Source organism: Xenopus tropicalis, chromosome 5 (genome assembly GCF_000004195.4).
Source record: "Xenopus tropicalis strain Nigerian chromosome 5, UCB_Xtro_10.0, whole genome shotgun sequence".
Taxonomy (NCBI): Eukaryota; Metazoa; Chordata; class Amphibia; order Anura; family Pipidae; genus Xenopus; species Xenopus tropicalis.
This window is the reverse complement of record NC_030681.2, coordinates 161,572,042-161,584,050: the sequence shown is the minus strand read 5'-3', so window position 1 is coordinate 161,584,050 and position 12,009 is coordinate 161,572,042. Positions and strand designations below refer to the sequence as shown.

The window sequence follows — 12,009 nt, the reverse complement described above, 5'->3', positions numbered from 1 at the left end:
GGGGGGCAGATTCTCCCTACAGTTTAGCTCTATATAAATGTGCCTGTAATGGATATTTACCCCGGGGGGGCAGATTCTCCCTACAGTTTAGCTCTATATAAATGTGCCCCTCACCAGCCTTTTCCTGTTTCTTCATGTCCGCTCTCTCCTCCTGGGAAAGGACCCGGTAGCGCAGAATGTGGCAGTTGGAGTCCTGCCCCGCAGCGATCACGTCCCCCGCCAGCGCCATGTTCATGGTGGCTCTGCTCTCGGTGTCGTGGGAGTGCAGGAGGGACGCGCTCAGCCGCCCAGAAATCTGCTCCAGTTGCAGGAAATGCTGTGGGGGGAGGAAGGGCAGATGGTTGGTGGCCTTCTCCTGCTCTTTATAGGCAGCCCCAGGATATGGCGCCCCGCTTCTGCCCTCGAACCCTGCTTCTGTACCATATAAATATCCATTACAGGCACATTTATATAGAGCTAAACTGTAGGAGGATCTGCCCCCCGGGGGTAAAATATCCTTACAGGCACATTTATATAGAGCTAAACTGTAGGAGAATCTGCCCCCCCCGGGGGTAAATATCCATTACAGGCACATTTATATAGAGCTAACTGTAGGCAGAATCTGCCCCCGGGGTAAATATCCATTACAGAGCACTTTATATAGAGCTAAACTGTAGGGAGAATCTGCCCCCCCGGGGTAAATATCCATTACAGGCACATTTATATAGAGCTAAACTGTAGGCAGAATCTGCCCCCCCGGGGTAAATATCCATTCACAGGCACATTTATATAGAGCTAAACTGTAGGGAGAATCTGCCCCCCCAGGGTAAATATCCATTACAGGCACATTTATATAGAGCTAAACTGTAGGGAGAATCTGCCCCCCGGGGTAAATATCCATTACAGGCACATTTATATAGAGCTAAACTGTAGGGAGAATCTGCCCCCCGGGGGGTAAATATCCATTTATTTACATGTTGGCAAATGTTTGTTTCCTTTCTGCCCAGAAACCAATGACAGAACATCCAGAAACAGGAAATCCTCTAGAGCCAGCATTGATGGGGGCATTCGGGGCACCAAAGATGAGACCCCCGAAGTCTCCATTGAGCTTCTCCACACGGTACAGACTGACACCAGCGCCGACACCCTACAGAAAGCCGTCTGCTTCAACCCGGACTGTACCAAGCTGCTCACGGGGGGAGTGGACGGGTACCTGCGTGTGTGGGAGGTAAGTATGGGGGGGAACTCCCCTTGCCCGGCCCCCGGGCTGCTGCAGTAACCCTACACCCCCATATCAATGCTGTGCTCAGCCCCCCTTGGAGCTCTCCGGTCACTGCCATCCCAGGGATACTCCTTCACTGCACCCCCACTTCTCTCCCATCCACCGGTTGCTAGGGACAGACCCTAACAACCAGACAGCAGTACCAATAGCTGTTTCCATTTTGAGTGCTGGAGTGTGAGTGCGCACTGTGCAAGCAGAGGGTAGGAGGGAAGTGGCTGCTCTGATCCATCCCTCTCCCAGTTCTGATCCGGCTCTTTCCTTTCCCAGTTCCCCGGGATGAAGAAGCTTCTGGACTTCAAAGCTCACAATGGTGAAATAGAGGATATTGCATCCAGCCCTGGGAACAAGGTAAGGTGCCAGCCTGTGCCCTGGTATCTGTGCCAGCCTGTGCCCAGGTATTAGTATATCTGTATCTGTGCCAGCCTGTGCCCAGGTATTAGTATATCTGTATCGGCGCCAGCCTGTGCCCAGGTATGGGTGCCAGCCTGTAGGAGCTACAAGATGTTACCCAGTTTCTGCCCCATACAGATGGTGAGTGTGGGGCAGGATTTCCGCTGCTGTGTGTGGGAGGCAGATCAGCTGCTCATGGAGCTGCACTGGAACGAGAACCTACCCAGTATCCCTGATAAAATGTACAGATACCGAGCCTGCAGGTAAGTGCCCTATAATTACTGTCACCTACTGTACTGATACCCACCCTGCAGGGGATGCCCGGCCTATACTTACTGTCACTTACTGTACCGATACCCACCCTGCAGGGGGTGCCCAGCCTATACTTACTGTACAGATACCCACCCTGCAGGGGGTGCCCAGCCTATACTTACTGTACAGATACCCACCCTGCAGGGGGTGCCCAGCCTATACTTAAGCTGGCCATACACGTGGCGATCCGACGATGTTTCGTACGACCATCGGTCGCACGAAACATCGTAAGATCCGCCACACACCATTCAGGGCTGAATCGGCAGGTAAGGAGGTAGAAACAATAGGATTTCTACCTCCTTCTGCCGATTCAGCTCTGAAGGGAGAATTTTGGTCAGGCGCCTTCTATGGCGCCCGATCAAAATTTTCAAACTTGTCCGATCGGCGAGTCGTCCGATATCGGCAGCTTCCTGCGATATCGGTCGACTCGCCGACATGCCATACACGCACCGATTATCGTACGAAACGAGGTTTCGTACGATAATATCGGTGCGTGTATGGCCACCTTTACTGTACAGATACCCACCCTGCAGGGGGTGCCCAGCCTATACTTACTGTACAGATACCCACCCTGCAGGGGGTGCCCAGCCTATACTTACTGTACAGATACCCACCCTGCAGGGGGTGCCCAGCCTATACTTACTGTACAGATACCCACCCTGCAGGGGGCACTCAGCCTATACTGTCACTCACTGTACCGATACCCACCCTGCAGGGGGCGCTCAGCCTATACTGTCACTCACTGTACCGATACCCACCCTGCAGGGGGCGCTCAGCCTATACTGTCACTCACTGTACCGATACCCACCCTGCAGGGGGTGCCCAGCCTATACTTACTGTACAGATACCCACCCTGCAGGGGGTGCCCAGCCTATACTTACTGTACAGATACCCACCCTGCAGGGGGCACTCAGCCTATACTGTCACTCACTGTACCGATACCCACCCTGCAGGGGGTGCCCAGCCTATACTTACTGTACAGATACCCACCCTGCAGGGGGTGCCCAGCCTATACTTACTGTACCGATACCCACCCTGCAGGGGTCGCCCAGCCTATACTTACTGTACCGATACCCACCCTGCAGGGGGTGCCCAGCCTATACTTACTGTACCGATACCCACCCTGCAGGGGGTGCCCAGCCTATACTTACTGTACTGATACCCACCCTGCAGGGGGTACCCAGCCTATACTTACTGTACCGATACCCACCCTGCAGGGGGCACTCAGCCTATACTTACTGTACCGATACCCACCCTGCAGGGGGCACTCAGCCTATACTGTCACTCACTGTACCGATACCCACCATGCAGGGGGCGCTCAGCCTATACTGTCACTCACTGTACCGATACCCACCCTGCAGGGGGCGCTCAGCCTATACTGTCACTCACTGTACAGATACCCACCCTGCAGGGGGCGCCCAGCCTATACCTACTGTACAGATACCCACCCTGCAGGGGGCGCTCAGTATACGGTGCAGATTGGTGAATGTGCCAATTTGGGGTTTCAGATTCGGGAAGGTGCCGGACCAGCAGGACGCCCTCTGTCTCTACACTGTTCAGATCCCCTATAAGAGGGAACGCCGCCCCCCCCCCTGCTACCTCACTAAGTGGGACGGCCTGCGCTTCCTGCCCCTCGTCACCCAGCCGTGTGGGAACGAAGTCATCTCCTGCCTGGCAGTCAGGTAAATGTGGCACTAAGGGCCGGCACACTGATAATAATGGCCGTGCTGGGTCATACCTGCTCTTACTCTGACCCCCCCCCTAACGCTCTGTTTTGTCCCCCCCTCCAGTGACTGCGGCAAGTTCCTGGGCCTGGGCACGGTGACCGGCTCGGTGGCCATTTACATCTCCTTTTCACTGCAGGTTGGTCTGGGAAATATAATGGGAGGGTATAACACCCCCGCTACTTGGTACAGTCCTGTCTGTAAGGGGGGGACCGGGCAGGCAGACTGGGTGCTGAGTTGATATAGGGGGGGGGGGTAATAAATCAGGGTGGCAAATTTATTCCATTGCTGAGCCCTTAGCCGCCCCACAGCTAACGGGAAGTGATATTGGGGTGATACGGGCCCCCCCTGTGCCAAATAAAGGGGCAGTTACTGATCCTGTTCTGCCCCCACAGAGACTGTACTACGTGGAGGAAGCCCACGGCATAGTAGTGACGGACCTGGCGTTCTTTCCGGGGTCTCGCCGATGCCGAGATCTCCAGGGGGACCACGAGACCGCCCTACTGAGCGTGGCCGTCGATAGCCGCTGCAAGCTCCACCTGGTGCCCAATAGAAGTACGTCATTCTGCCGCTATTTCCTGGCATTTGATTGGTTCTACCTTGTCCCAATGTCTGGTCTGTAGGGTGGGTGGCTGGGCATTATGGGTAATTCTGGGCAAAGGGAGTGTTCCAGTACTAACCCCTGTGCCCCGTGTGTTCTGCCCCAGGAACCTTCCCCGTGTGGCTGCTGTTGCTGCTCTGTTTCATCTCGGTGGTCCTAGTGGTCTTTCTGCTCCAGGAAACCTTCCCGGACCTCCTATAGGGGCAATAACCCGCCAGTTGCCCAGAGAGCCAGCGCCAAGCAAGATACCCACTTACGTTGGGTCATTCCAGGACCCCAGTTGCCGTGACATGGGGGCCACACAGGAGAGACTGTTATGGGGCCACTCTGATACCTTCCGTTGGGCTGGGGGAGTGGCCTGTGTGGCTTCATGTGATTTGCCGATAGGGAGTGACGAAGGCGCTCATCAGGAGAAGGAATGCCCCCTGGCACGGTGGGGCATCGGAGCAGCAAGCCTGTTTGTGTGGGGCTCCCATAAGGCTCAGTGCTACGTAGGGCCCCGACATTTCTCTCGTTTTCTGCCGGACTTTAGCGGGCGCCCCTGATAATGTCTTAGTAAATACCCCAGTCTACTGTTGCGCCCATGTAGCTGCCCCCCCCTGTTAATTACCCCCCCACTGAGCCAAAGACTAAACCTACTCCCATCCTCCCGAATCTCCCATTTGCTTATGTTCCCAAGTGGTACTGAGAGTGCATTATGGGTAATGCCATGGCCTCTCGCTTTGTGCGTACCGATTGGTCCCCAGTGTGGGGGGGAGGAGTCACTTTCAATTTTACTAAAAAATATGCATTTTACTGTTACTCCTTCCATTCAGTCTATCATTTTATTCATCTGTCTATGGGGGTACGGGGTATGTATGTACCAGTCTGGGTGGGGGTGCGGTACCCAGTATAGATTTGGGGTGCTATGGCCGCTGGTATATGTATGTATGTGTCAGTCTGGGTGGGGGTGCGGTACCCAGTATAGATTTGGGGTGCTATGGCCGCTGCTATATGTATGTATGTACCAGTCTGGGTGGGGGTGCGGTACCCAGTATAGTTTTGGGGTGCTATGGCCGCTGGTATATGTATGTATGTGTCTATGGGGAAATGGGGTATCCAGAGAAGATTTGGGGGTGCTGTGGTTGCTGGTATATCTATGTATGGGGAAATGGGGTACGCAAAGAAAATTTGGGGGTGCTGTGGTTGCTGGTATATCTATGTATGGGGAGATGGGGTACCCAGAGAAGATTTGGGGGTGCTGTGGTTGCTGGTATATCTATGTATGGGGTACCCAGAGAAGATTTGGGGGTGCTGTGGTTGCTGGTATATCTATGTATGGGGAAATGGGGTACCCAGAGAAGATTTGGGGTGCTGTGGTTGCTGGTATATCTATGTATGGGGAAATGGGGGTACCCAGGAGAAGATTTGGGGGTGACTGTGGTTGCTGGTATATCTATGTATGGGGAAATGGCGTACCCAGAGAAGTTTGGGGGTGCTGTGGTTGCTGGTATCTCTATTTATGGGGAAATGGGGTACCCAGAGAAGATTTTGGGGGTGCTGTGGTTGCTGGTTTATCTATGTATGGGGAAAATGGGGTACCCAGAGAAGATTTGGGGCTGCTGTGGTTGCTGGTATATCTATGTATTGGGGAAATGGGGTACCCAGAGAAGATTTGGGGGTGCTGTGGTTGCTGGTACTATCTATGTATGGGAAATGGGGTACCCAGAGAAGATTTGGGGCTGCTGTGGTTGCTGGTATATTCTGTGTATGGGGAAATGGGGTACCCAGAGAAAGATTGGGGGGTGCTGTGGTTGCTGGTATATCTGTGTATGGGGAAATGGGGTACCCCAGAGAAGATTTGGGGGTGCTGTGGTTGCTGGTATATCTATGTATGGGGAAATGGGGTACCCAGAGAAGATTTGGGGGTGCTGTGGTTGCTGGTATATCTATGTATGGGGAAATGGGGTACCCAGAGAAGATTTGGGGGTGCTGTGGTTGCTGGTATATCTATGTATGGGGAAATGGGGTACCCAGAGAAGATTTGGGGGTGCTGTGGTTGCTGGTATATCTGTGTATGGGGAAATGGGCGTACCCAGAGAAGATTTGGGGGTGCTGTGGTTGCTGGTATCTCTATTTATGGGGAAATGGGGTACCCAGAGAAGATTTGGGGGTGCTTGTGGTTGCTGGTTATCTATGTATGGGGAAATGGGTGTACCCAGAGAAGATTTGGGGCTGCTGTGGTTGCTGGTGTATCTATGTATGGGGAAATGGGGTACCCAGAGAAGATTTGGGGGTGCTGTGGTTGCTGGTATATCTATGTATGGGGAAATGGGGTACCCAGAGAAGATTTGGGGCTGCTGTGGTTGCTGGTATATCTGTGTATGGGGAAATGGGGTACCCAGAGAAGATTTGGGGGTGCTGTGGTTGCTGGTATATCTGTGTATGGGGAAATGGGGTACCCAGAGAAGATTTGGGGGTGCTGTGGTTGCTGGTATATCTATGTATGGGGAAATGGGGTACCCAGAGAAGATTTGGGGGTGCTGTGGTTGCTGGTATCTCTATTTATGGGGAGATGGGGTACCCAGAGAAGATTTGGGGGTGCTGTGGTTGCTGGTTTATCTATGTATGGGGAAATGGGGTACCCAGAGAAGATTTGGGGCTGCTGTGGTTGCTGGTATATCTATGTATGGGGAAATGGGGTACCCAGAGAAGATTTGGGGGTGCTGTGGTTGCTGGTATATTTATGTATGGGGAAATGGGGTACCCAGAGAAGATTTGGGGGTGCTGTGGTTGCTGGTATATCTATGTATGGGGAAATGGGGTACCCAGAGAAGATTTGGGGGTGCTGTGGTTGCTGGTATATCTATGTATGGGGAAATGGGGTACCCAGAGATATAGTTTTATATCTTTTTAAGCAATTTAGAAACCATGGACTGGACTGTATATGGATCGGTGTGACCCCCCCCATGGCTGGCACCCCCCTTCTTTCTAATAAGCACCGCCCCTGGGTATCACCTGATTGGCCTCTACATGCAGGCAGCCAATAGTGCGTCCCGTAACAGAATGACCAATCCGACGCAGATATGTTTGTCCTTTATTCCCAGACGTGACTGGTTACTTGTCTTCATTTGCATAGTAATTATGGGCTTACTTGGCCCCCAGTTATCATGAGCAAGGATGGGACGCTTGCTTGGCCTTGCAGAGCAGCACCTTGATTTATTCAGCACCCAAAGATTCTACTGCAAGTTATAGCAACCAATCAGCAGCAGCATTTAGTGATCAGCTGTTTAATAGCTGTTTAAATCTTATTGGTTGCTATGGGTTACTGCACCTGGGCAAACTTAGTGTATTAATGTGGGGGTATCTGTGGGGAAACCACGATGAGTCCCTGCGCTTGGTCATGTTGCTCAGGGGAAGGTAAGTAGCTGTGCCGGGTATTAGTTCCTTGGCCAGGGGGCGGTACCACACAGAATGTCCCACCCCTGAGTAAGATTTGCCCTTCATTTAGCTGCACCGTCGCCTCTCCCTCGGGTAACGGGGGTCTCGTGGGGGCGGGATATCGATAGTCAGGGTCTCTGCCCCAGGTTCAGCTCTTCTCTGTGCTCCAAAATGGCCCCAACGAACTGCTGGAAGACCCGGTCCATATATTGCTGGTGGTTGGGGATCAGACCTTCCAGGAAGCCGATGTGCCCCCCATGGGCGGGAATGAGCAGAGCCACGTGGGGATTGGTCGAGGCTTCAGCTACAGGAATGGCTGCAAGAGAGGGAGGAGTAATGAGGTACGGTGAGCTGGGTGGGGCTTCTGGGGGCAGTCCTTTCTTTTCAAATCCTGTGACTTTTCACTAAGGACTTGGGGTTTGGCCGAATCCCAAAAATATAGATTTGGTGCCATGGGGCCCTTTGGTACCCGGAGCCAATCCGTAGATGGGTGGGTGCCGCTGGCAGCCCTCTTGCACGGCTACTCACAGGCGCTACTTTGTGCAGGAGTCAGAACCAGCGGCCATTGCCAGGAAGTGGAGTTGGACTGGGCAGAGAGAGGCCAATGTATTTGCTGTGGGGCAGGGGCAAGAGGCTGGGGTATATTGCAGGGTACTAATGGCTGAACTTACCTGTCCCGGGGGACAATGGATCATCTGCAGCATTGAGGCAGAGAACAGGGGTCCGAATGTGGCCCAGTTTGGAGTCCGGGCTGGCCTGGGTGTAATACTCATCACAGGAGGGGAACCCCCAAACCACCGAGGTGTAGCGCTCATCGAACTCCCTGATGGAGCGGGACTGCAAGGAAACATCCGCAGGGGTTTGTAGCACAGGAAGTAGGTTGTGCGTCCATTATACGGTCCGGGCAGGGACTTACCTGCAGTACGTAATCCACATCTACCGCTCTGCCAATGACCCGGCGGTGCCTGCAACACAGAACCCAACCTTCAGCCTCCACAAAGGAAAGGGCGGCGACCTGAGAACCGCATGGGCGGGGCCAAAGATACTCACTGCTCAGTGGCGCTCCGCAGGGACTTGTTCAGCGAATAGTTGAAGAGAAAGTAGTTGAGCGGCTCCTCCAGAGACCGAGTGGACTCGAACACGTTCCATGGGGTGGAGAAGCAGAGTGCGGCCCAAAGCCGGGCCGAGGGGCCCTGCGCAGCCAGGTAGTTCAGCAGCATCATCCTAAGGGAAAGATGGGGGCCCCTTTGGTACACTGGGGGTAAAGTCAGGGGTAGATGGGGCCCTGCCCCCACCTAAGCTTCAGTAGCTGAGAGGCTGCTCCTTATTCACTCACTTACCCCCTTAAGAAAAAGGGGTGTGGCTTAAATGATTTGCTCGCCTTTCCACTAGCCAATCAGCAAGTGGGTACCTATCTATAGGGCCCAGAGGAGCACCCCTTCTCGTGGGGGAGGCTACACGCAAAGGCTATCTATTGGCTAATGTGTAATTATTGTTTGTCATGGTGTTTTTACTCTCCCTGCCCTACCTACTGAGTACTCGCCCACCTACCGAGCACTCACCCACCTACCGAGCACTCACCCTCCTACCGAGCACTTCCCTCCTACCGAGCACTCGCCCACCTACCGAGCACTCGCCCACCTACCGAGCACTCGCCCTCCTACCGAGCACTCGCCCACCTACCGAGCACTCGCCCACCTACCGAGCACTCGCCCTCCTACCGAGCACTCGCCCTCCTACCGAGCACTCGCCCTCCTACCGAGCACTCGCCCTCCTACCGAGCACTCGCCCTCCTACCGAGCACTCGCCCACCTACCGAGCACTCGCCCTCCTACCGAGCACTCGCCCACCTACCGAGCACTCGCCCTCCTACCGAGCACTCGCCCTCCTACCGAGCACTCGCCCTCCTACCGAGCACTCGCCCTCCTACCGAGCACTCGCCCTCCTACCGAGCACTCGCCTCCTACCGAGCACTCCCCTCCTACCGAGAGCACTCGCCCTCCTACCGAGCACTCGCCCTCCTACCGAGCACTCGCCCTCCTACCGATCACTCCCCTCCTACCGATCACTCCCCTCCTACCGAGCACTCGCCCTCCTACCGAGCACTCGCCCTCCTACCGAGCACTCCCCTCCTACCGAGCACTCGCCCTCCTACCGAGCACTCGCCCTCCTACCGAGCACTCGCCCTCCTACCGAGCACTCACCCACCTACTGAGTACTTACCCTCCCAGCGATACCCCAACAGCCACCACAGGGGCATCCGGAAACTGTTTATGGACATGAGACACCACTACACTCAGGTCATCAGTGTTGGCAGCACAGAAGGTACGGGGGGTCTACAGAAAGGGTTACACCAAGCATTAGATTTATCCTCTGTGCGTCCCCCCCACTCCTCTAACTGTTCTCTCTGTGCGTCCCCCCCACTCCTCTAACTGTTCTCTCTGTGGGTCCCCCCCACTCCTCTAACTGTTCTCTCTGTGGGTCCCCCCCCCACTCCTCTAACTGTTCTCTCTGTGGGTCCCCCCCACTCCTCTAACTGTTCTCTCTGTGGGTCCCCCCCCACTCCTCTAACTGTTCTCTCTGTGGGCCCCCCCCCCTACTCCTCTAACTGTTCTCTCTGTGGGCCCCCCCCCCTACTCCTCTAACTGTTCTCTCTGTGGGCCCCCCCCCCTACTCCTCTAACTGTTCTCTCTGCGGGTCCCCCCCACTCCTCTACCTGTTCTCTCTGCGGGTCCCCCCTACTCCTCTAACTGTTCTCTCTGTGGGACCCCCCTACTCCTCTAACTGTTCTCTCTGTGGGACCCCCCTACTCCTCTATCTGTTCTCTCTGTGGGTCCCCCCCCTACTCCTCTAACTGTTCTCTCTGTGGGTCCCCCCCCCTACTCCTCTAACTGTTCTCTCTGTGGGTCCCCCCCCTCCTTCTCTAACCATTCTCTGTACGTCCCCCCTCCTTCTCTAACCATTCTCTGTGCGTCCCCCCTACTCCTCTAACTGTTCACTCTCTGTGCATCCCCCCCGTACTTCTCTAACCATTCTCTGTGCGTCCCCCCCCTACTTTTCTAACCATTCTCTGTGTGCCCCCCCTACTTCTCTAACTATTCTCTGTGCGTCCCCCCCCACTCCTCTAACTGTTCACTCTGTGCGTCCCCCCCCACTCCTCTAACTGTTCACTCTGTGCGTCCCCCCTACTTCTCTAACTGTTCTCTCTTTGCATCCCCCCCTACTTCTCTAACCATTCTCTGTGGGTCCCCCCCTAATCCTCTAACCATTCTCTGTGCGTCCCCCCCTACTCTAACCGTTCTCTCTCTGTGTTTCTCCCCTACTTCTTTAGCCATTCCCTGTGTGTCCCCCCCTAATCCTCTAACCCTTCTCTCTGTGCGTCCCCCCCTACTCCACATACCATACCACCCTCTCTGCTAACAAAGCGAATGGATTTTCTGTGCCTATAAAACTCACCAGCAGTTCTTCTCCCCCAAAACCACGGTTGTTGAACACCACGGATCTAGAAATGGACAAAGAGTCAGCGGTGGGTGCCAATGAGACGAGTGCAGTACTGCTGGTTTTGGGCTTGGGGGGGGGGCTGGTTTGGGAGGAGGAGGATGTAATGATGGAAGACATGGTTAATAACAGGTTTAGAGGTTAAAGCGCTATATGATGGCGCTATATAAATAATGATAGAGAAAGCCCAGGTGCCCCTCACCGATACCCGTCCCGGCTGGCCTGGCGCACCAGGTGCAGGATGTAGCTCTGCCGGCTGTTCCCCGTTAGCCCGGGCAGGAAGATGACGGTGGGGCGCGAGGCTGCGTCGGGGAAGCGAGAGCTCTCATTGTTATCGACCCAGTCCAGCGAGATTTGTCCTCCATCTGCGGTTTTTAGAATCTCACTGTTGGGACAAAACATCCCCTGTGACACCGACCTACTGGCCATAAGTACAGACTGGGCCGACCTGCCCGTGGGTATTGTGCCAACTCTTGCCCTGGTACCTACTTTCTATAGGGCACGGGGGGCTTGGGCAGCAGAACCACTCGCAGGATCGTCTGGATCCTCCCACCGAAGCACCAGATGGTTGGGCTGAACTTTTCCCGCACTACGGGGCAATGGCGCTCCAGGAATACCCGGAACGGCGGTGCAGATACAAAGCGGGGCTTCTGCAAAGGAACAAGAACATTCCGATGTATATTTATAGGAACCCAGAACCAGAACCCCGTGCCAGAACCAGAACCCCATCCCGCATAGCCTCGCCTTTCCCAGCCTCCCACTCTAATACCCACTAAATCCGAATAAGAAGAACTGCAGGAATA

General features: G+C 54.6%; 2 protein-coding genes across 3 annotated transcripts in view; one reads left to right on the top strand and one right to left on the bottom strand.

The window, feature by feature from the left end:
• Positions 1-983: 983 nt before the first annotated feature.
• Positions 984-5,089, top strand: preb (prolactin regulatory element binding; the record flags this gene model as incomplete). The annotated part of the gene is given in 7 exon segments (NM_001001231.1): positions 984-1,207; positions 1,529-1,609; positions 1,790-1,914; positions 3,472-3,645; positions 3,754-3,826; positions 4,083-4,242; positions 4,395-5,089. Coding segments are annotated over 7 exon segments (932 nt in total), but the record flags the coding sequence as incomplete, so codon positions are not given.
• A 2,257-nt stretch (positions 5,090-7,346) lies between these two features.
• Positions 7,347-12,009, bottom strand: part of LOC100487238 (phospholipase ABHD3) — a 25,652-nt gene continuing 20,989 nt past the window's right edge. For both annotated transcript variants that reach the window (XM_031901923.1, XM_031901924.1), the window contains exons 3-10: positions 11,696-11,856; positions 11,409-11,591; positions 11,165-11,210; positions 9,932-10,044; positions 8,759-8,932; positions 8,625-8,673; positions 8,380-8,545; positions 7,347-8,024 (exon numbers count right to left, since the gene is read on the bottom strand). In XM_031901923.1, coding sequence (XP_031757783.1) covers positions 7,837-8,024; positions 8,380-8,545; positions 8,625-8,673; positions 8,759-8,932; positions 9,932-10,044; positions 11,165-11,210; positions 11,409-11,591; positions 11,696-11,856 — 1,080 coding nt within the window. In that variant the 3' untranslated portion in view covers positions 7,347-7,836. The remainder of the gene's footprint in view (positions 8,025-8,379; positions 8,546-8,624; positions 8,674-8,758; positions 8,933-9,931; positions 10,045-11,164; positions 11,211-11,408; positions 11,592-11,695; positions 11,857-12,009) is intronic.